The sequence below is a fragment of the Helicoverpa zea genome, chromosome 29 (assembly GCF_022581195.2).
Source record: "Helicoverpa zea isolate HzStark_Cry1AcR chromosome 29, ilHelZeax1.1, whole genome shotgun sequence".
Lineage (NCBI taxonomy): Eukaryota > Metazoa > Arthropoda > Insecta > Lepidoptera > Noctuidae > Helicoverpa > Helicoverpa zea.
In genome coordinates, this window is record NC_061480.1 from 5,175,458 (window position 1) to 5,192,266 (window position 16,809).

General features: G+C 41.3%; 1 protein-coding gene across 1 annotated transcript; it reads left to right on the forward strand.

The window, feature by feature from the left end:
• Positions 1–353: 353 nt before the first annotated feature.
• LOC124644091 (glutamate receptor ionotropic, kainate 5) lies at positions 354–15,982 on the forward strand. The gene is made up of 18 exons (XM_047183304.1): positions 354–443; positions 1,002–1,148; positions 2,512–2,715; positions 5,209–5,375; positions 6,330–6,503; positions 8,003–8,208; positions 8,651–8,810; positions 9,202–9,318; positions 9,725–9,829; positions 10,269–10,368; positions 10,936–11,113; positions 12,329–12,512; positions 13,021–13,142; positions 13,579–13,691; positions 14,227–14,317; positions 14,592–14,753; positions 15,226–15,299; positions 15,650–15,982. Exons 1-18 carry the CDS (start codon positions 365–367, stop codon positions 15,952–15,954), a joined length of 2,688 nt encoding a protein of 895 aa, XP_047039260.1. The 5' UTR covers positions 354–364; the 3' UTR covers positions 15,955–15,982.
• The last annotated feature ends 827 nt before the right edge of the window (positions 15,983–16,809 follow it).

Genomic DNA, 16,809 nt, shown 5'->3' on the forward strand with positions numbered 1-16,809 from the left:
TAGTAGGGTTAAGTTCAGTATTACTGACATTTTCAAAAAGAAAACACGAAAAAATATAATTTTTAATATATAACAGCTTATAATTCACTTAAATTTTGCAAATAAATAGTAAATCAAAAATTAAAACAGAAATTCAGTTGACTTGAAAAATCCATCATGGCGTCTTAAGAGCAGGAATGTTCGAAAAATTACGCATAATATTTTATGTATTATTAACTTTGTTGATTCCGTATTTATTGCAAGAATATATTTCAGCAATTTTAATAAGTAAAATAAGGCCAAGTAATTGTAAATCTTGTGGGAATTACAATTAAAATAAATAAAAAAGGAAGTCAGTTTTAATGTAGAAAAAAGAGAAGTCAATATGTCGTTTCATTATTTGTTTTTATTAATTTTCCTTATTAATTTGGGTTGCGTTATATCTGAGCTGAGTTTGAGGTTTGGTAAGTTAAAATGAATATACCTACTTACATAAATATTTGTTTACATGAATGTTCGTTAAACTAGTTTCTGAATAAGGGTTCCCTTGCTTTTGGAATCCAATGAACTTATTTTTTTCTACAATAGTCTAGCTAAAGCCCAATTTCACAGACAACTTAAAATTCAGTTTACTTCAAAAAAACTTTTTTCCAGTCATTTTTAAGTTTCTAAGTAAAAAGTTAAAAAAAAAAAATAGGTACCTATGCTGTAGTTTTAAGAAAAACGGACACAAAAGCTTTTGCCTCTCGTCAAAATCGATTGAGCCGTATACGAGACTGCTGGTACAAAACATAGGTACAAACAGCAACTTGCCGGGGCTGTGGGATTGTTCGCGCGCTTTACCAAGGCGCTGGTACATAAAGGGCTCAAGAAGGAACATGATGGATTTCAGTCAGTGAGACTCTGACACTCCCTCACGCTGCACAGCAAAAGGGGTCATTTGATGGTTTACCCTCAAAAAGTACAGACAGCAAAAAATAAACAACAGTCTCACTAGCATTACCTATCTTCTTTTTTTCTAGTGTTCATAATAGAGTCTCAAGAGCAGGACTTGACTCATGAGATCAGCAAGGCGTTGAAGCTGGCCGAGAGTGGGAAGTCTGATGTTAAGCTGGATGATGCTATAGTAGTGCTGGATAGAGAGACTGAGGACGAGAGTTATAGGATGCGTAAGTACCTAAGGACTCTACGGCTATCGGTTTATCTACGTACAAGAATCTGCTATTGGTGCCATACGTGTCCCGAGGAAATACTTCGTGTGCCCGGATAAAAAGTGGTCCGTAGTCTTCGTCGATAAATGGGCTGTCTAATACAGAAGAAATAATTCATAAGTCAGACCAGTACTTTCACTTAGTTTAGGGCGTTCAATCAAACAATAACTCTTTAGCTTTATAATATTAGTAGACTACTTTAACCAAGCAAGCATGAGAGGGTTCCAGGTGCCTACTTGACACGGAATTGTTATAAATACCTGATACATATTTGTAATATGTGCGCATTAACAGTGGCGGCCCTAGGGGTGTGCGAACTGTGCCCTCGCACAGGGCCTCGCGCTTGGGGGGGCCTCGCGCTACAACCCACAACTGGCTCTCAATCCAGTCATGGATTTTTTTTATTTTTGCTTAATTCTGAGTTTAATTTGAGAGTCCTTAAACAAACAATTTAAAAAAATTCGCGCTCGCTACGCTCGCGGCTGTTCACCTAACAGTATCTTTCCTTCTAAATTGATTAGGGAACTTTTATGTCCCAAAACTCAAAAATTTTCGCGCTCGCTACGCTCGCGACTTCACCTTGAACTGTTGTTTGTTATAGAAGTTTACGTGCTTTGGTGACCCAAACCTCAAAAATTTTTGGGCTCGCTACGCTCGCGGGTGCTTTACTTTCCACTTGTTTTATTTTTTGTGATTCTTTAAATAAAAACTGGAGTAAAAATAAAATTTTATTAATTTGTTTAACTTGACCATTTCTACTCATACATGACGTTTAGCTAAATCAAAACACCAGCTTACTCTCGCAATACATACTTTTCACATAGGACAAAGGGCCTCGCATAGACCTGTCGCACGCAGCCTCGCAATGGCTAGGGCCGCCGCTGCGCATTAACCTTAATATACATGTATATCTCTATACTGATTTACGAGCACGAACTAACTATCGGCCGACTAAGCCCTTCCGTTCATTTTCGACGGCAACGTAAACGCCAGTTTTCTGATTCAATTTTCAATTTAAACAGTTGTTTTACAAAAAACGGACGTTTATGGTGTCGGTCCTAATGGGCCTTAGGCTGCCCGCCCAAGTCAGACTTTTGGTAGCGCAGATATTTGGACCAATTTTTCCCAGGACTTCCGACAAGAATTTTCTGTCCAACCTTTGTAGGACATATGCGTTGCACTATTGCTATCAGCTATTTTTCTCCTACGAAAAATCGGTCGCCGAATTCAGTATCCGATGATTATCCTTAAAAAACTGACGGTACGTACTATTCAGTTGACAGGAACACAGCAGTTTCTTACTTTCACTCTTCCCTTCCAGTATGTTCCTCACTATCAAAAGGCGTCTCCATGATCATCGACCTCTCCTGGACTCCATGGGAGATGGCAGAGGATCTAGCAGCGGAGACAGGAGTGCCTGTAGTCAGGACACTGCTGGGCTCTCAGCAGCTGGTGAAGGCTTTGGATGAGTACCTGGAGTCTAGGAATGCTACCGATGCGGCGATTATATTGGAGAGTGAGAGTGGTAAGTATAGTCAAAGTCAAAGTCAAAGTCAAAATCGTTTATTGAAAATAGGCTAGATTCTAGCACTTTTTCACGTCAAAAAATATAAAATGACAGTACCCCCAAAACGCCCCCCTTTCACCTTCATACTAACCCTTCATACTAAGTGAGCAGCTTAGCGTTTGCGAAAATTGTTATGATAAATTGGAGCAGTTACAACTACTTACATTAATTAATGTTGCTCTTCTGACTAGATTTCTCCGACCGAACACAAAGGTTGCAATTTCATTGATATTTTTGAAATGGTTTTGATGAAATTTGTAACTGAATTCGAATAGGTAAGTTAGTTGTACCCTCCACGTATGAGCCAGAGCTAATAAATACTTATAGTCGCTGTGCTTTAGGGAATATTTTCAATTGTTTCGTTAAATAAATGAAAGTTCTACCTATAAGAAGTAACAAAATATTATGTGCACATAGGTACAGCCTACAGGTATACGAAGGGCTTGTACACAAAACTGCGATGCGACGCAATGCGAATTCGCAATGCAGAAAATTACGACACGAATTGCTGCGATGCGATTTCGTGCGGCAAGGTGTCTCTCAGGGTGACCATTCCTTCGACGACCGTTAACCGTACTATAGGTCGTGACTAGGGCATGCAATACCGGTTTACCGGTTTTGGTTTTACCGGTAAAACCGCCATTTTCGCGATTTTTAAATTACCGGTAAAAATAATATGTAACCGGTAATTTACCGGTTTTTACGTTTTTGTGATAAAATATAGCAATTGGTCATTTAACGTCAAATCTTCATTATGTAGCCTGAACATAAGGTAATATTGCATACATTACATATTGTAAGAGTTATGTGTCTCCTTAACTATCTCTAGGTTAGATACAAATCTTCATTCTCATCTTAATTTATAATATGTAAACAAATTTTATTCATTCGGTTATTCTGATTTTCCTGATAGCTGTCAGCTCATATTAGGTAAAAATGTAGCTAATGCTTATTTTACCTACTCTATGACCTTACTGAGCAAGGGCTTTTACTTCACCACCATGCGGACAGCTCTGAGGATACAATGGAGCACACAGTCCAGGTGTGCACTGCCTGGGAAGAGTACCGCCGTGTCGTCCCGACGAGGCAATAGGCAGCGTCGACCTCTCGCGCCCGGTTCTGGTTCATACCATGGTCCTGAGTGGATGGGAAACCGTCGCCTCCTTCTGCGAAGCAGTCATGCTCGAGAAGGGACGGCGGAGAGACTGCGAATTCGCACCTCTCATTCCAACCGCTGTATTGGACCAGGAAGATACCACGGGCGCCAAGTGTCGAGAGACGACTCCCGGCCACCGTAGGCGTCGGTCTGTGGGCGGTGAGTTCGGGAGGCTCATCGTTCCTCCGTCTGCATAGACATCAGACCCGTGTTGGCCGCCAAGGCCTGCCGGGGCTGCGGGATTGTTCAAGAGAGTTACCGCGACCCTGGTCCATAAAATGCCTACGATTTACCATAAAAAAGGGCTTTCACTTCAATGAAAAAAATGTTTTTTTTTTTTCACGGTAATTCTTAGCGTTTATCCCGTCTTGTGACGGGGTCCGCTTTCCATATCTTCTTCTCCCACTTCACTCTATCCAGGACATCTTCCTTCGTAGATTTTCATGTCATTCATTACCACACTCAACCACCACAGTTTCGGCCTTCCTCTGCGCCTTTGACCGGGTATATCGAGATTGAGTACATTGGCGATGTATTTAGGTGGTCTCCTTTTTACATGTCCACCATCGCAGCCGTTTCTCTTGCATTATGTCGACGACATCGCGTACGGATGGTACTGACATGCTTTTTTGTTATGGCCCACGTCACAAAAAATGTTTAACACCTTATACCATGTATTTTTTGCTTTTAGACTACCCAATCTTATTGTTATAATATCACATTTAAAAAAATACAAAAATTACCGTTTTACCGGTTTACCGGTAAAAATATTTTTATTACCGAATTATTACCGGTAATTTTTATTTTACCGAAATTGCATGCCCTAGTCGTGACATGGATCGTAAAAAGAAATATGCACATTTATTATTGCTTAGGAGATACAGGAAAAAGAAACAAAGAAGATTTTGGGTTCTAACTAAAATGGCATCAACAAGTGTGACGCAACATCGCAGGAATGCGCCATGCGAATCAATTCGCAAGTTCTTGCGATGCGTAGAGGGAGCTCGCAGATTTTTGCGATGCGACGTCGCATCGCAGTTTTGTGTACAAGCCCTTAAAACAACGTCATTTTAATAAAACCACAAAAGACGTTACGAATCTTAATTTCGAGTCGATTAAAATTGCCCTACTTAAGAATTTGCATTGTTGTAGAATTTGGTAGAACAGATTTTTTTATTTTGCAAATATGAGTATACAAAGGATTTAAAATATAATAAAGCTCATCCAAATGATTATTATTTATTTTTATACTGATCTTTTTTCTCTCTTCTCTGATTCTCTTTCTCCATTCTCAGACGTGGACCGCACACTCTACGAGTTGCTAGGAGCCTCGAACATCAGAGTCTGGGTGCACGCCGGCCTCACCAGAGACTCTGCCAAGGCTCTGAAGACCATGCGTCCTGAACCCAGCTTCTATGTCATAGTGGGGGAGAGCGGGTTTATTATGGATACTTATAGACGGGTGAGTGTGGGTTTTATGTTTTACAAGCCTAGAATAGATGGTAGATACTTATGTATAACACGTCCCGTGAAAACTACTACGTGCATCCGGTCAAAAAGTACCCTAACTACCTACTGTAGCCTTAAGCTTGTGGCACATTATAGCAGCACTGCAACAGCACGGCTCCACACCAGCATTTAAGTTGTCATTCAATTTAGAGCATTAAATCGTGTATATTATAATATATTTCGTAATGTCAATATGAAAAAGCCAACGGCGAGCAGTCAGCGTGCTTGCCGCTTCCGCACAACTCGACTCGCCGCCCGCGTGCTGACCTCATGCGTACAGCGCGCCAACGGCGTGCTAATTGCGCGCCGACTCCGAGCCGGCAGCGAAACAACGTCATTACGTCGTGTTCAATCATAACATCAATCATAATCGTCTTAAAATAATATTGAGTTTGCTGTGACAACAAGCTTACACCTCGCGGCGGCGAGCGGACAGCGCGTGGTTGGCGCGCTGTCCGCTCGCCGTAGTCTTAATTCGAGGTGACGCCGTGCTGTTGCGGTGCCGCTATAATGTGCCACAAGCTTTAGTCGATACATGAGCTATTTAACTTAACATTGAAAGACAAAGACCAAGGTTCGTGAGATTTGAGTGGTTAAGCAAGCAAACAAACAAACTCGTCAGCTTTATAGAGGTAATATTAACCTCCATAATTAACAAAAATTGATCATGTCAAATCAAAGTAGGTATCTTACTAATATGTATTAGCTATTTACAAACAAAAGTTATGATTGTGAGTGTGTTTGTTATTTCTTCATATAAAACTACTAAATAAATTTCAAATTTAGCTTCAGAATAGCATGCGGGGTACCTTTTTTCCGGGCGTGGGAATGAGTTCCGTCGGGATGTGAATAAGCCGCTGTTGTACTTTACCATCTCTATTAAAGACCGCCTTATTCTCTAACGCAGGCAGTAAAAGAGAAACTCGTACGCCGCGACTACCGCTGGAACCTCGTCCTAACTGACTACTCGACCCTGGAGTTGAGTCAGCTAGTTCTGCCGACCGTCACCCTGCAGGCAGACCCTGGGGAGTGCTGCAAGCTGATGAGGAGAGAGGATTGTTCATGTCCGAATGATTTTCAGGTAGGATACTAGGTTTCTTCAGTTTAAAGAGTGTATATTTCTCCAAAGACCGTATATTCATAAAATTCGGGTACATAAGGAAGTAGGTTCTTACTGGTAGTAGGTACATTAAAGACATGAAAGGGGAAGGTAGGTGTGTCATGACTCTTAAGAAGAAGAATAATGTAGCTGTGCAAGGGGTCTCAAGTTCGATTTAATTTGCGGACTTACGAAACAGCCCGGTTTCGCAAGTTGGTTATTGATACACCCGTGCATCGGAGAGCACTTTAATGTAGTTTAAGCTAGTACGCCGCGACTACCGCTGGAACCTCGTCCTGACTGACTACTCGACCCTGGAGTTGAGTCAGCTAGTTCTACCGACCGTCACCCTGCAGGCAGACCCTGGGGAGTGCTGCAAGCTGATGAAGAGAGAGGATTGTTCGTGTCGGAATGATTTTCAGGTAGGGTTTCTGGTCTTGCGGGCTCGAGAGCTGATATTTTTCTATCTATAGCCAGTATTGTAATTATTGCCATCAAATTCAGGTATATCAAGGAGTACATAAGTCCTTTATGTACTCAATAGGTACTCAATTCTTTAATGCATACCATAATGTTTACTCCCTGATATTCCTGAATTTTCGAGGGGGAGTACTTGTATAAGTATAGAAGGAGATTGAATAAAAGAGTTAATGAGGTAAGTACTCGTATATCGGGTGTGTCGTTCATAATCACATTAAATGAAATGCGTTAATATACTGGTTAATATACGCCGATTAACACAAAGATAAAAGAAAAATACGTAAAAATAAAAAAAAAATATTTTTTCAAACAAAGTAAATGGAATAAAAATGTGCAAAAATTAGAACACCATATAAAAGTCAGTTATTACAAACAACTGAAATTCTTCCTTGAAAACTGACAGCTGTCAACTGATCAAAACATACGATACTCCTAACTTTATCTCTGCTTTACACATGATGTTGTAAATTATAAAAACGAAAAATGACTCCTGTGGTTAAACCACTGAATGGATTAGGTTATTTTTTTTTACAATTCGCCATAGAATATCATAAAGTATATGCGATATGATTTAATGTGATTGTGAACGACACACCCGATATATAAAGGAAGTAATAAGGGTAAGGAGTAAATAAGGGTTGTATGTATACTTCCTTAGTTTATAAAGGGCGTATATACGAAGTGTATATGAGGGAGAATATAAGAGGAGTATGTAAGGAAGTCTTTAAGGGAAGTACCTCTTCATAAACGAGTATGCAGGGGAGTAAATGTATAAGGGAGTACATAAGAGTATAACTACGTAGGGGTACATTAGAAAGTAGAATTGCGGATTACGTAAGGGAACTACACAGGAAAAGTACCGAAGGAATAGATAGGAAGAGTACATAAAGGAGTAGATAAGAAAGTATACATATAAGAGGAGTAAATGCTTGTGAACTATAATCATGTCATACGCAGCCAGCTGACGACACCAGTCTTTACACCATTATTTCTTCCCACAGAGAAAACAATACATCCTGAACGCGCTCATCCAGTACATGGCAGAGGTGTACTCCAAACTAGACAGAGATCTTTCCTTGGTCACCAGCTCCATCAGCTGTGAGGAGCCAGAAGCTACTATGAACAGCACCAGAGATAAGCTGTACAGGCAGTTCGCTGAGGATACGGAGATCAGTAATGAGACGCTTTTTTATTGGGATATGGATCGGTAAGTGGGGTATTAAATCATATTTTAAGAAAAATAGTTTTACTTTCACTGAAAGGGATATCCTGATGGAAACTAGTTCTGAATAGCCACTACTAGGTGTTACCCTGCGGTTTCATCCTCATTGTGAAGGAACTAATTTATGTTCACGGGTAAATGATAAAATTTATTTTCTCTGGCTCTAGACTATCTGTATACCAAACATTTAAGCCGATTTACTGGTTTTGCGACGAAAACCGGACAGACAGACAGAGTTACTCTCGCACCTGCCAGCGTAACCGTAAAAAAGCCGCCTATAGACCTCTATGAGAAACCGGTTTTATACCACTGAAAGAATTTTTCAAATAGGTTGTGAAAACCAATCACAGCCAACCAATAGCGATAACCATATTTGAATCAACTAACAAACTCTTTATAAAATTATTCACCTGGTCTATCCACCCAGATCCGGTCTATTCCTCCGCTCTCGTTTCATTCTATCAACATACAAGCCGACAGCTGGACAGCAGACCATAGCTACCTGGTCTGCTGATGAGGAGTATAAACTATTGCCAGGAGTTGAGCTCGAACCGCTGAAGATGTTCTTCAGAATTGGAACTGCTCCTGTAAGTTTTTTGGTTAATGTTTTATGATCTATCTAGCCTTTTTCCTACTATGTAGGTCGGCTTACAGTCTCACCAAATGCAGCTCAGTCAGTATCAGTGTGCCATATGAAGTGCCTATCTGATCAACCCAGTTACCTGGGCAACCTTATACCCCTTGGTAAGACTGGTTGTGAGACTTCATAACTTATGACTATCGAAACGAATGCCATATGATCAAACGACACCCAGTATCCATCAATTAAAAGTGCCTTCCGAAACACGGAGGTACCCGTCATGACAAGATGGTCCCGCGAACATGGATCGACCACGTCAAGCGTTGCCTTAACCTTATGATCGATCAAAAACTAAATAGGGAGAAAATCTAGGAACTAGTAATGATTGCTTTTTGCAGGCTGTACCATGGACTCTGATGAAATTGGATCCAGAAACTGGTGAACAGATGTACGATGACGATGGACAGCCTCTTTACGAGGGTTACTGCATCGATTTGATTGCTAGATTGTCTGAGGTAAGATATTTGTCAGTCAATTACTATTTTTAGCCAACTTCCCAAAAAGGAGGAGATTCTGAATTAGGATCTTTGTAATTTTTTATATATTTTTAACTTAACACTCAGGAGTATGTCTGTTTGGTAATATTATAAAACAGTGAAAGAAGAAACACTGGAAAGCTTAAAATAAATAAACTTCATATCGAGTTCAGCAAAACTGTCTATAACAAAAAATTTTTGATTCGTAGTACACATTTTTTTTGTCTTTTAACGTTTATGGACGCAAATCGTATCTTTAAGATCTTTCGTTTTCACTGCGTATGTACATACCTACTATTTAACTGAGCAAATCTGGTTATTGTAAGATTTTCAGCAACAAATCAACTTTTACGCGAGAAGATCATAAAAGTAATGTTTTTTCCAGACCATGTCATTTGACTACGAGATCGTGTCTCCCAAAAGCGGTGGTTTTGGCAAGAAGCTACCCAATGGAACTTGGGATGGTGTGGTAGGAGATCTTATGAGAGGCGTAAGTAGACTTTCTCAGGAGCCTATCGGTGCAGCACAGCTTCTAAATCCGTACGAGTTAAAGATTAAATAATAATAGTACCTAGCTATACGGTAGGAGGCCGGGGGGGGGGGGGGGGGCTAGATGCTTAGGCCCTAGACTATAAGCAGATAATAAAATAACAGCCCGCACTCCCTTCAGCCTTTTTAACACCCTTTTTGTCATACAGAGAAAGAATGACCGTTATTCACCACAATTGCTTAAGTTGGTTTGGTGAAGTCCAGGTTTCCTCAAGATGTTTTCCTTCACATTTACTTAGTCATCCCTCTTATTATAACTTAGAAAAGTTTGATTGGTAGGTACACACGCGTACTTGAGAGGTTGGTGTTTTATTTTAACCAATTGGCCACTAGGTATGTGGTCATCATCAGCCCTTTTAAAATTGTGATAAATTTAACAGGAGACAGATATAGCAATATCAGCTTTGACAATGACAGCAGAGAGAGAAGAAGTAATAGATTTCGTGGCTCCTTACTTTGAACAGACTGGAATACTTATAGGTAAGAGTTCATACAAATATCTGTAGTATATGTAAAAATATGACCGCTGACTGACACGGAAGGCAGTGTCAGACGTTTACTGACTCTCTCTCTTTATGGTGAGATTGAGATTGTCAATAAAAATAAATAACAGTGGAATAAAAATTGAGTGCGTACGCTACGGCGTGAGTAGACAGCTTGCATGTGTTCGCGCACAAATGTTGTAGTGTCGCGGACATTTTAGAAAATTTTCGCACGCAATTTGTTACTGTTTGCTAGAGCGAGTAGACTAGAAGACCATTAATATGCATCACCGTACAAAATGCCGGTGGAATCTCGACTTTAGTACACCTTAAGATGTACCTTACAAGATCATAGGATTTTGCTATTTACACAAGACGCGTAGACATTTTCTGTTCGCGAAAAATTTAGATGGAATTAACAATCTCGACTTAGAACACCTACATAGATGTGCCTAACAGAATCTGAATTTAGGAATTTTCTTTACAAAAGATGCGTAGACCTTTTAATTTTGGTGGAATTTCTCCATGGCAGAAATAACTGTTTTATTTTTCCTTCTTTTTTCAGTGATCAGAAAACCCATTCGAAAAACATCTCTGTTCAAATTCATGACGGTGCTACGAACAGAGGTGTGGCTGAGCATAGTAGCTGCACTGGTGCTGACCGGCTTCATGATCTGGCTACTCGACAAGCACTCCCCCTACTCCGCCAGGAACAACCCCCACGCCTACCCCTACCCCTGCAGGTGACTAGTGTGACTGCAGTGGCTTGTGGCTACATTGCCTAGCTATCAGGAACAACCCCCACGCCTACCCCTACCCCTGCAGGTGACTAGTGTGACTGCAGTGGCTTGTGACTACATTGCCTAGCTATCAGGAACAACCCCCACGCCTATCCCTACCCCTGCAGGTGACTAGTGTGACTGCAGTGGCTTGTGGCTACATTGCCTAGCTATCAGGAACAACCCCCACGCCTACCCCTACCCCTGCAGGTGACTAGTGTGACTGCAGTGGCTTGTGACTACATTGCCTAGCTATCAGGAACAACCCCCACGCCTACCCCTACCCCTGCAGGTGACTAGTGTGACTGCAGTGGCTTGTGGCTACATTGCCTAGCTATCAGGAACAACCCCCACGCCTACCCCTACCCCTGCAGGTGACTAGTGTGACTGCAGTGGCTTGTGACTACATTGCCTAGCTATCAGGAACAACCCCCACGCCTACCCCTACCCCTGCAGGTGACTAGTGTGACTGCAGTGGCTTGTGACTACATTGCCTAGCTATCAGGAACAACCCCCACGCCTACCCCTACCCCTGCAGGTGACTAGTGTGACTGCAGTGGCTTGTGGCTACATTGCCTAGCTATCAGGAACAACCCCCACGCCTACCCCTACCCCTGCAGGTGACTAGTGTGACTGCAGTGGCTTGTGGCTACATTGCCTAGCTATCAGGAACAACCCCCACGCCTACCCCTACCCCTGCAGGTGTGAGGCTAGCTACGGTTGCCACATAGCAGGAACTGAGTCACTTGTACTAGCGGTTTAATCTGTTTCGTGAGGGAACTTTTCGCTCTCGGATAAAAAGCAGCCTAAATGTTACTCTACTATTAGTCTATGTTACTGCTAAGTTTCATCAAAATCATTTCGGCAGTTTTTCTTTTGTAAGATAAAACGTCTGTATCAACTGCCACTTGATGTTACTGTTGATATTTGGGTTTTGTCCACAAACAATTGGCGATTGTCGACTGCTGTTACTCTTGTCTAAAGATATTCTTGAGTTTCTAAATAAAAATGCCAAGTATTTTCTGTATTTTTCATTCCCCTAACTGCTCAATTCATTTAACTTAAGCACGGTAACTTTGACGTTCATTCTATCAAGCTTAGGTATATGACAAAACTACCATCCCTAAGCAAAACGAAACGTTACAGGAAATCGGCCTCAAAACTCTTATCATTTCGCAGGGAATTCACACTAAAAGAGAGTTTCTGGTTTGCCCTCACGTCGTTCACTCCACAAGGCGGTGGTGAGGCTCCGAAAGCCCTGTCTGGCAGAACATTGGTGGCAGCCTACTGGCTGTTCGTAGTCCTCATGTTGGCTACGTTCACTGCTAATCTAGCTGCCTTTCTCACTGTTGAGAGGATGCAGGTAAATATCATTCTATGGTCCAAGTTTACCGACAACTATAGATTTAGGGTCCCACTACCGTTTTATATATCAACTACCGTGATAGGACAGATAATTATTTATACCTATGTGACATGGGTACAAAATATAGACGCTCTAGAGGCTATTTATCGCAAAAAAGGTACCGTAAAATCCGCGATAAATATTTTGAAAATTGCTTTTATGATCACAAATACCGATTTTTAAGTTGAGGAAAGCAGCATATATTTTCTCACACATGAAAAAGTCACTAAACTGAAATATTTAATCACTCGATTACCGATACTCTACTATTCTATGTATTATACCTATACTGACACGAGCAACCCAATTACCCAACTTTTTCTCTTAATACAAACTGTTTACTATGATAACTGAACTTAAAATTTGTTTTATGTTGAACAGACGTTTATATCTTCGGTGAACTTGTGTCATTCAGTTAATTTTGACCATTCCACTAAACTAAAACTAATCTTATATGTCCTTCTAGACGCCAGTATCATCACTAGAGCAGCTAGCTCGACAGTCAAGGATCAACTACACAGTCGTAGAAGGCTCGTCAGTGCACCAGTACTTCATTAATATGAAGTTTGCTGAAGATACTCTTTATAGGTAAGGGTATTTCGAATCTCTTTTGTGAAACTTGTTTATAATTTAGTGAAACTAAGAGAGTCAGTAAAATTCGGCGGCTCCCCTAGAGCCAAAGCCTGCCGGGGCTGCGGGATTGTTCGCGCGAGCTACCGCGGCGCTGGTACATAAAGGGCTCCAGAAGGAACATGGTGGGTTTTTAGTCAGTACCTAAGCGTCTGACACTCTTCCCTGAGAGTCTTTTTTTGAGTGTCTAAAACGTGATAGGAGTTTCAGACTTTTACTGACTAAACCCCACCATGTTCCTTCTTAAGCCCTTTATGTACCAGCGCCGCGGTAACTCGCCCGAACAATCCCGCAGCCCCGGCAGGGACACATGCGAGCTCAACCTCTTTTTTGGAATGTCACCATAATAAAACGTGGCATATAGGTACCTTCCAATATTTTCTGATTGTTTCAGGGTATGGAAGGAGATAACTCTAAACGCGACATCTGATCAGGCGCAGTATAGAGTGTGGGATTATCCAATCAGAGAGCAGTACGGACACATATTACTGGCTATCAACGCCTCAGGTATATGATGATGATGATGTCCTCCTAGCCGATTATCGGCCACGACGGCTGTTCTCATGTAAGGAGATCAGCCAGCTGCACAGGATATTATAGTGCACGAGCATTTGTGCAGCCACAAGTGCACTCTCTATTCCTTCACTTTCTGCGAGCGATGGAACGGCAATCCAAAAACATCGGAGAGAGATCACAAGCACGACCGACATTAACGTGCTCTCCGATCACGTGCATCCATTTCCAGGTTCCGGACTGCGTTGTGAAAGTTTCAAAAACTCTCACAGCTGGACCAACGAGTCAGGTATATAGTCGTGCTTGTGATCTCTCTCCGATAGTGTGGGATTGTCGTCCCATCGGGCTATGAGAGTGAGGAAATAGTGAGTGCACCTGTGTCTGCGCAAATGCTTGTGCACTATAATATGTCCTGCGCAGTTGGCTGATCTCCTTATATGAGAACTTACACCGTGGCCGATAATTATGACTTGTTTTTATTTTAGTTTTGATATGAAATTAAGTTATTAAATGAATCATATTTTTGCAGAACCAGTGCCTGATGCTAAGACAGGTTTCCAACAAGTGAACGAGCATACTGACGCTGATTTCGCTTTCATACACGATTCAGCTGAAATAAAGTAAGTCTTGTAAGCTTAAGGGGGTAAACCGACATCGTCCTGCCCCAATCATCAACCTCCACATAGCACCAAGTGGGATATTAAAGTAGACTTAATAGATGTGCCCCGTGTCCTGAGTAACTAGATATCTTCCGCAGCCCGTATGAAAATTGCCTACGCCTTTTTCGGGTCAGGCTAGAATATCTGTGTTATAAATTACATTTGTATCGGTTCACTAGCTTTGATACGAAAATGAAAAAGACTTTCGAATTTATATGGATTATTGTTCTTTCAGGTACGAGGTCACCAGGAACTGCAACCTTACAGAGGTAGGGGAGGTGTTCGCTGAGCAGCCGTATGCTATAGCCGTGCAGCAAGGCTCCAGGCTGCAGGAGGAGCTGTCCCGGGCGCTGCTGGAGCTGCAGAAGGAGAGGTTCCTGGAACAGCTGGCTGGGAAGTGAGTAGGAACTGCAACCTCACAGAGGTAGGGGAGGTGTTCGCTGAGCGGAGGTGTATGCTATAGCCGTGCAGCAAGGCTCCAGGCTGCAGGAGGAGCTGTCCCGCTTTTTATTGAGCAACTGCCTCGTTGGTCTAGTAGTAGCATAGCGTGCTGTGCCTGAGATCTCTGATTGGTCCAAAATCACTTTGAGGGTTTTAGGAAACTTTCACAAAACAGCCCGGAGTCTGGAAGTGATTGATACACCCGTGCATCGGAGAGCACGTTAATGTCAGTCCTGATCTCTCTCCGGTCGTGTCGGATTGTCGTCCCATCGCGCTATGAGAGTGAACGAATAGGGAGTGCACCTGTGTATGCTCGAATGCTTGTGCACTATAATATGTCCTGCGCGGCTGGCTGACTGATCTCCTCAACCACAACCTGTTTCCGGCTCGGACGCCATTAATAGTAAAGATTTTATTGGTTGTTGTAGATATTGGAACGAGTCAGCCAGACAAGCGTGCCCTGATGCTGACGAGTCCGAAGGCATCACCCTGGAGAGTTTAGGTAATCAAATCTAAGCTATTTACCACGGGTCATATACCAGGATAAAAGAACGATTTGCACTTCCCCAACTTAATAGAATTCATACATTCATCTAACTCAGTTCAGTGGGTATCTCGCGCAACAATCTAAAGAGAACATTGCTTAAATTTAGTTTTTAGTACAAGTAAAAATTAATTTATTAGTAAGAATAGATAGAACTAGACTAGACACCAATAAGGCAGAGTGGAAAAGTATTTAAAAAGTGGACTCTGGGCCTTAATAAAGTTTTATTTTGCAATTAGATTTATTTCATAACTATCCAACATTTTTAAATATATCCTTTTTTATAATAATTCCTATATTTATTCTAGGCGGAGTCTTTATAGCTACACTATTCGGGCTAGGCCTAGCAATGATAACACTAGCCTGGGAAGTATTCTACTATAAACGCAAAGAGAAAAACAAAGTCCAGACTTTCAGCACGAAGCCGGAGAAAGTCGCCTTCGAGTCGAAGTCGACGCTGGAAACGAAAGTCGCGGAGTCGGTGGCTAAGCTGAAGAAACGAGGGAAGAAGGGAAATTTGGCTAAAAATGTTACTTTTGGTGATACTTTTAAGCCTGTGGCTGAAAAGGGCGTTTCTTATATAAGTGTTTTTCCGAAAGATTATAGGCCTTAGAATTTATGTAAATTAAAGCCATGTATTCACTGGGAAACAATGTTTCAGATACACAGTTTCTGAAACATCACGTAGATGTTTACAGCAACAATGTTTCGGAAACTCTGCCGTCCACATCGTCCACAGAAACAAAATTATATGTTTCTGAAACAAAATTATTTGTTTCAGAAACACGTAGATATTGTTTCTGAAACAGTGTTTATAAACAATTGTTTCTCAGTGAATACATGGCTTAAATCTATAGTAGCTGTTTCAACCGTGTTTTGAGGGAGCTACTTCCTGCACCTGGATAAAAGTAGTCTGTGTCTTTTTCAGGCTCTAGACTGTCTATGCACAAAATTTTATTTAAACCGGTTTCGATTTTTGAGTGAATTAAATACAAGGTGTTGATTTGCAGTTGCGCCATACTTCAGGAGGACATAAAATACGTAAATAATCGAATGGAATTACAGTGGACGGGAAATAGCTAATATGCACTGCTTTTTTTGTCATTGTAATGTCGAAGTATATTTCAGAAGTAATCCAATTTTATGAATGAAATTTATGAATAATCGTTGCGTATGCTTTGTGTTTGCGTTTGTGTGAGGGCGCAGCACGGTTTAACGCCAGTAACATACGCGCCAAGTTTAAATACGGCTAGATGACGTTGACGGAATTCCGAAAAAATAAAATATACGTACCAATTTTTCTGTTGATTTAGGTCGAAAATCATTAGCATAATTACGTCCTTGAATATGGCACGGATGCAAATCAACAGCTTGTATAGACAGAGTTATTTGTTGTTTTTATAGCAGTAAGTAAAATTTAAATATATAGTATAATATGTAGTGTGAATTTTAGACATATCTGTATATT

What these genes read in the sequence shown, in the direction of transcription:
- LOC124644091 (XM_047183304.1), top strand. Translation starts at nt 365, where the DNA reads ATGTCGTTTCATTATTTGTTTTTATTAATTTTCCTTATTAATTTGGGT. An exon ending in TGAGCTGAGTTTGAGGTTTG is followed by an intron (nt 444 to 1,001) that starts GTAAGTTAAAAT and finishes CTTTTTTTCTAG; the next exon opens with TGTTCATAATAGAGTCTCAA. An exon ending in CATGTCCGAATGATTTTCAG is followed by an intron (nt 6,504 to 8,002) that starts GTAGGATACTAG and finishes TTCTTCCCACAG; the next exon opens with AGAAAACAATACATCCTGAA.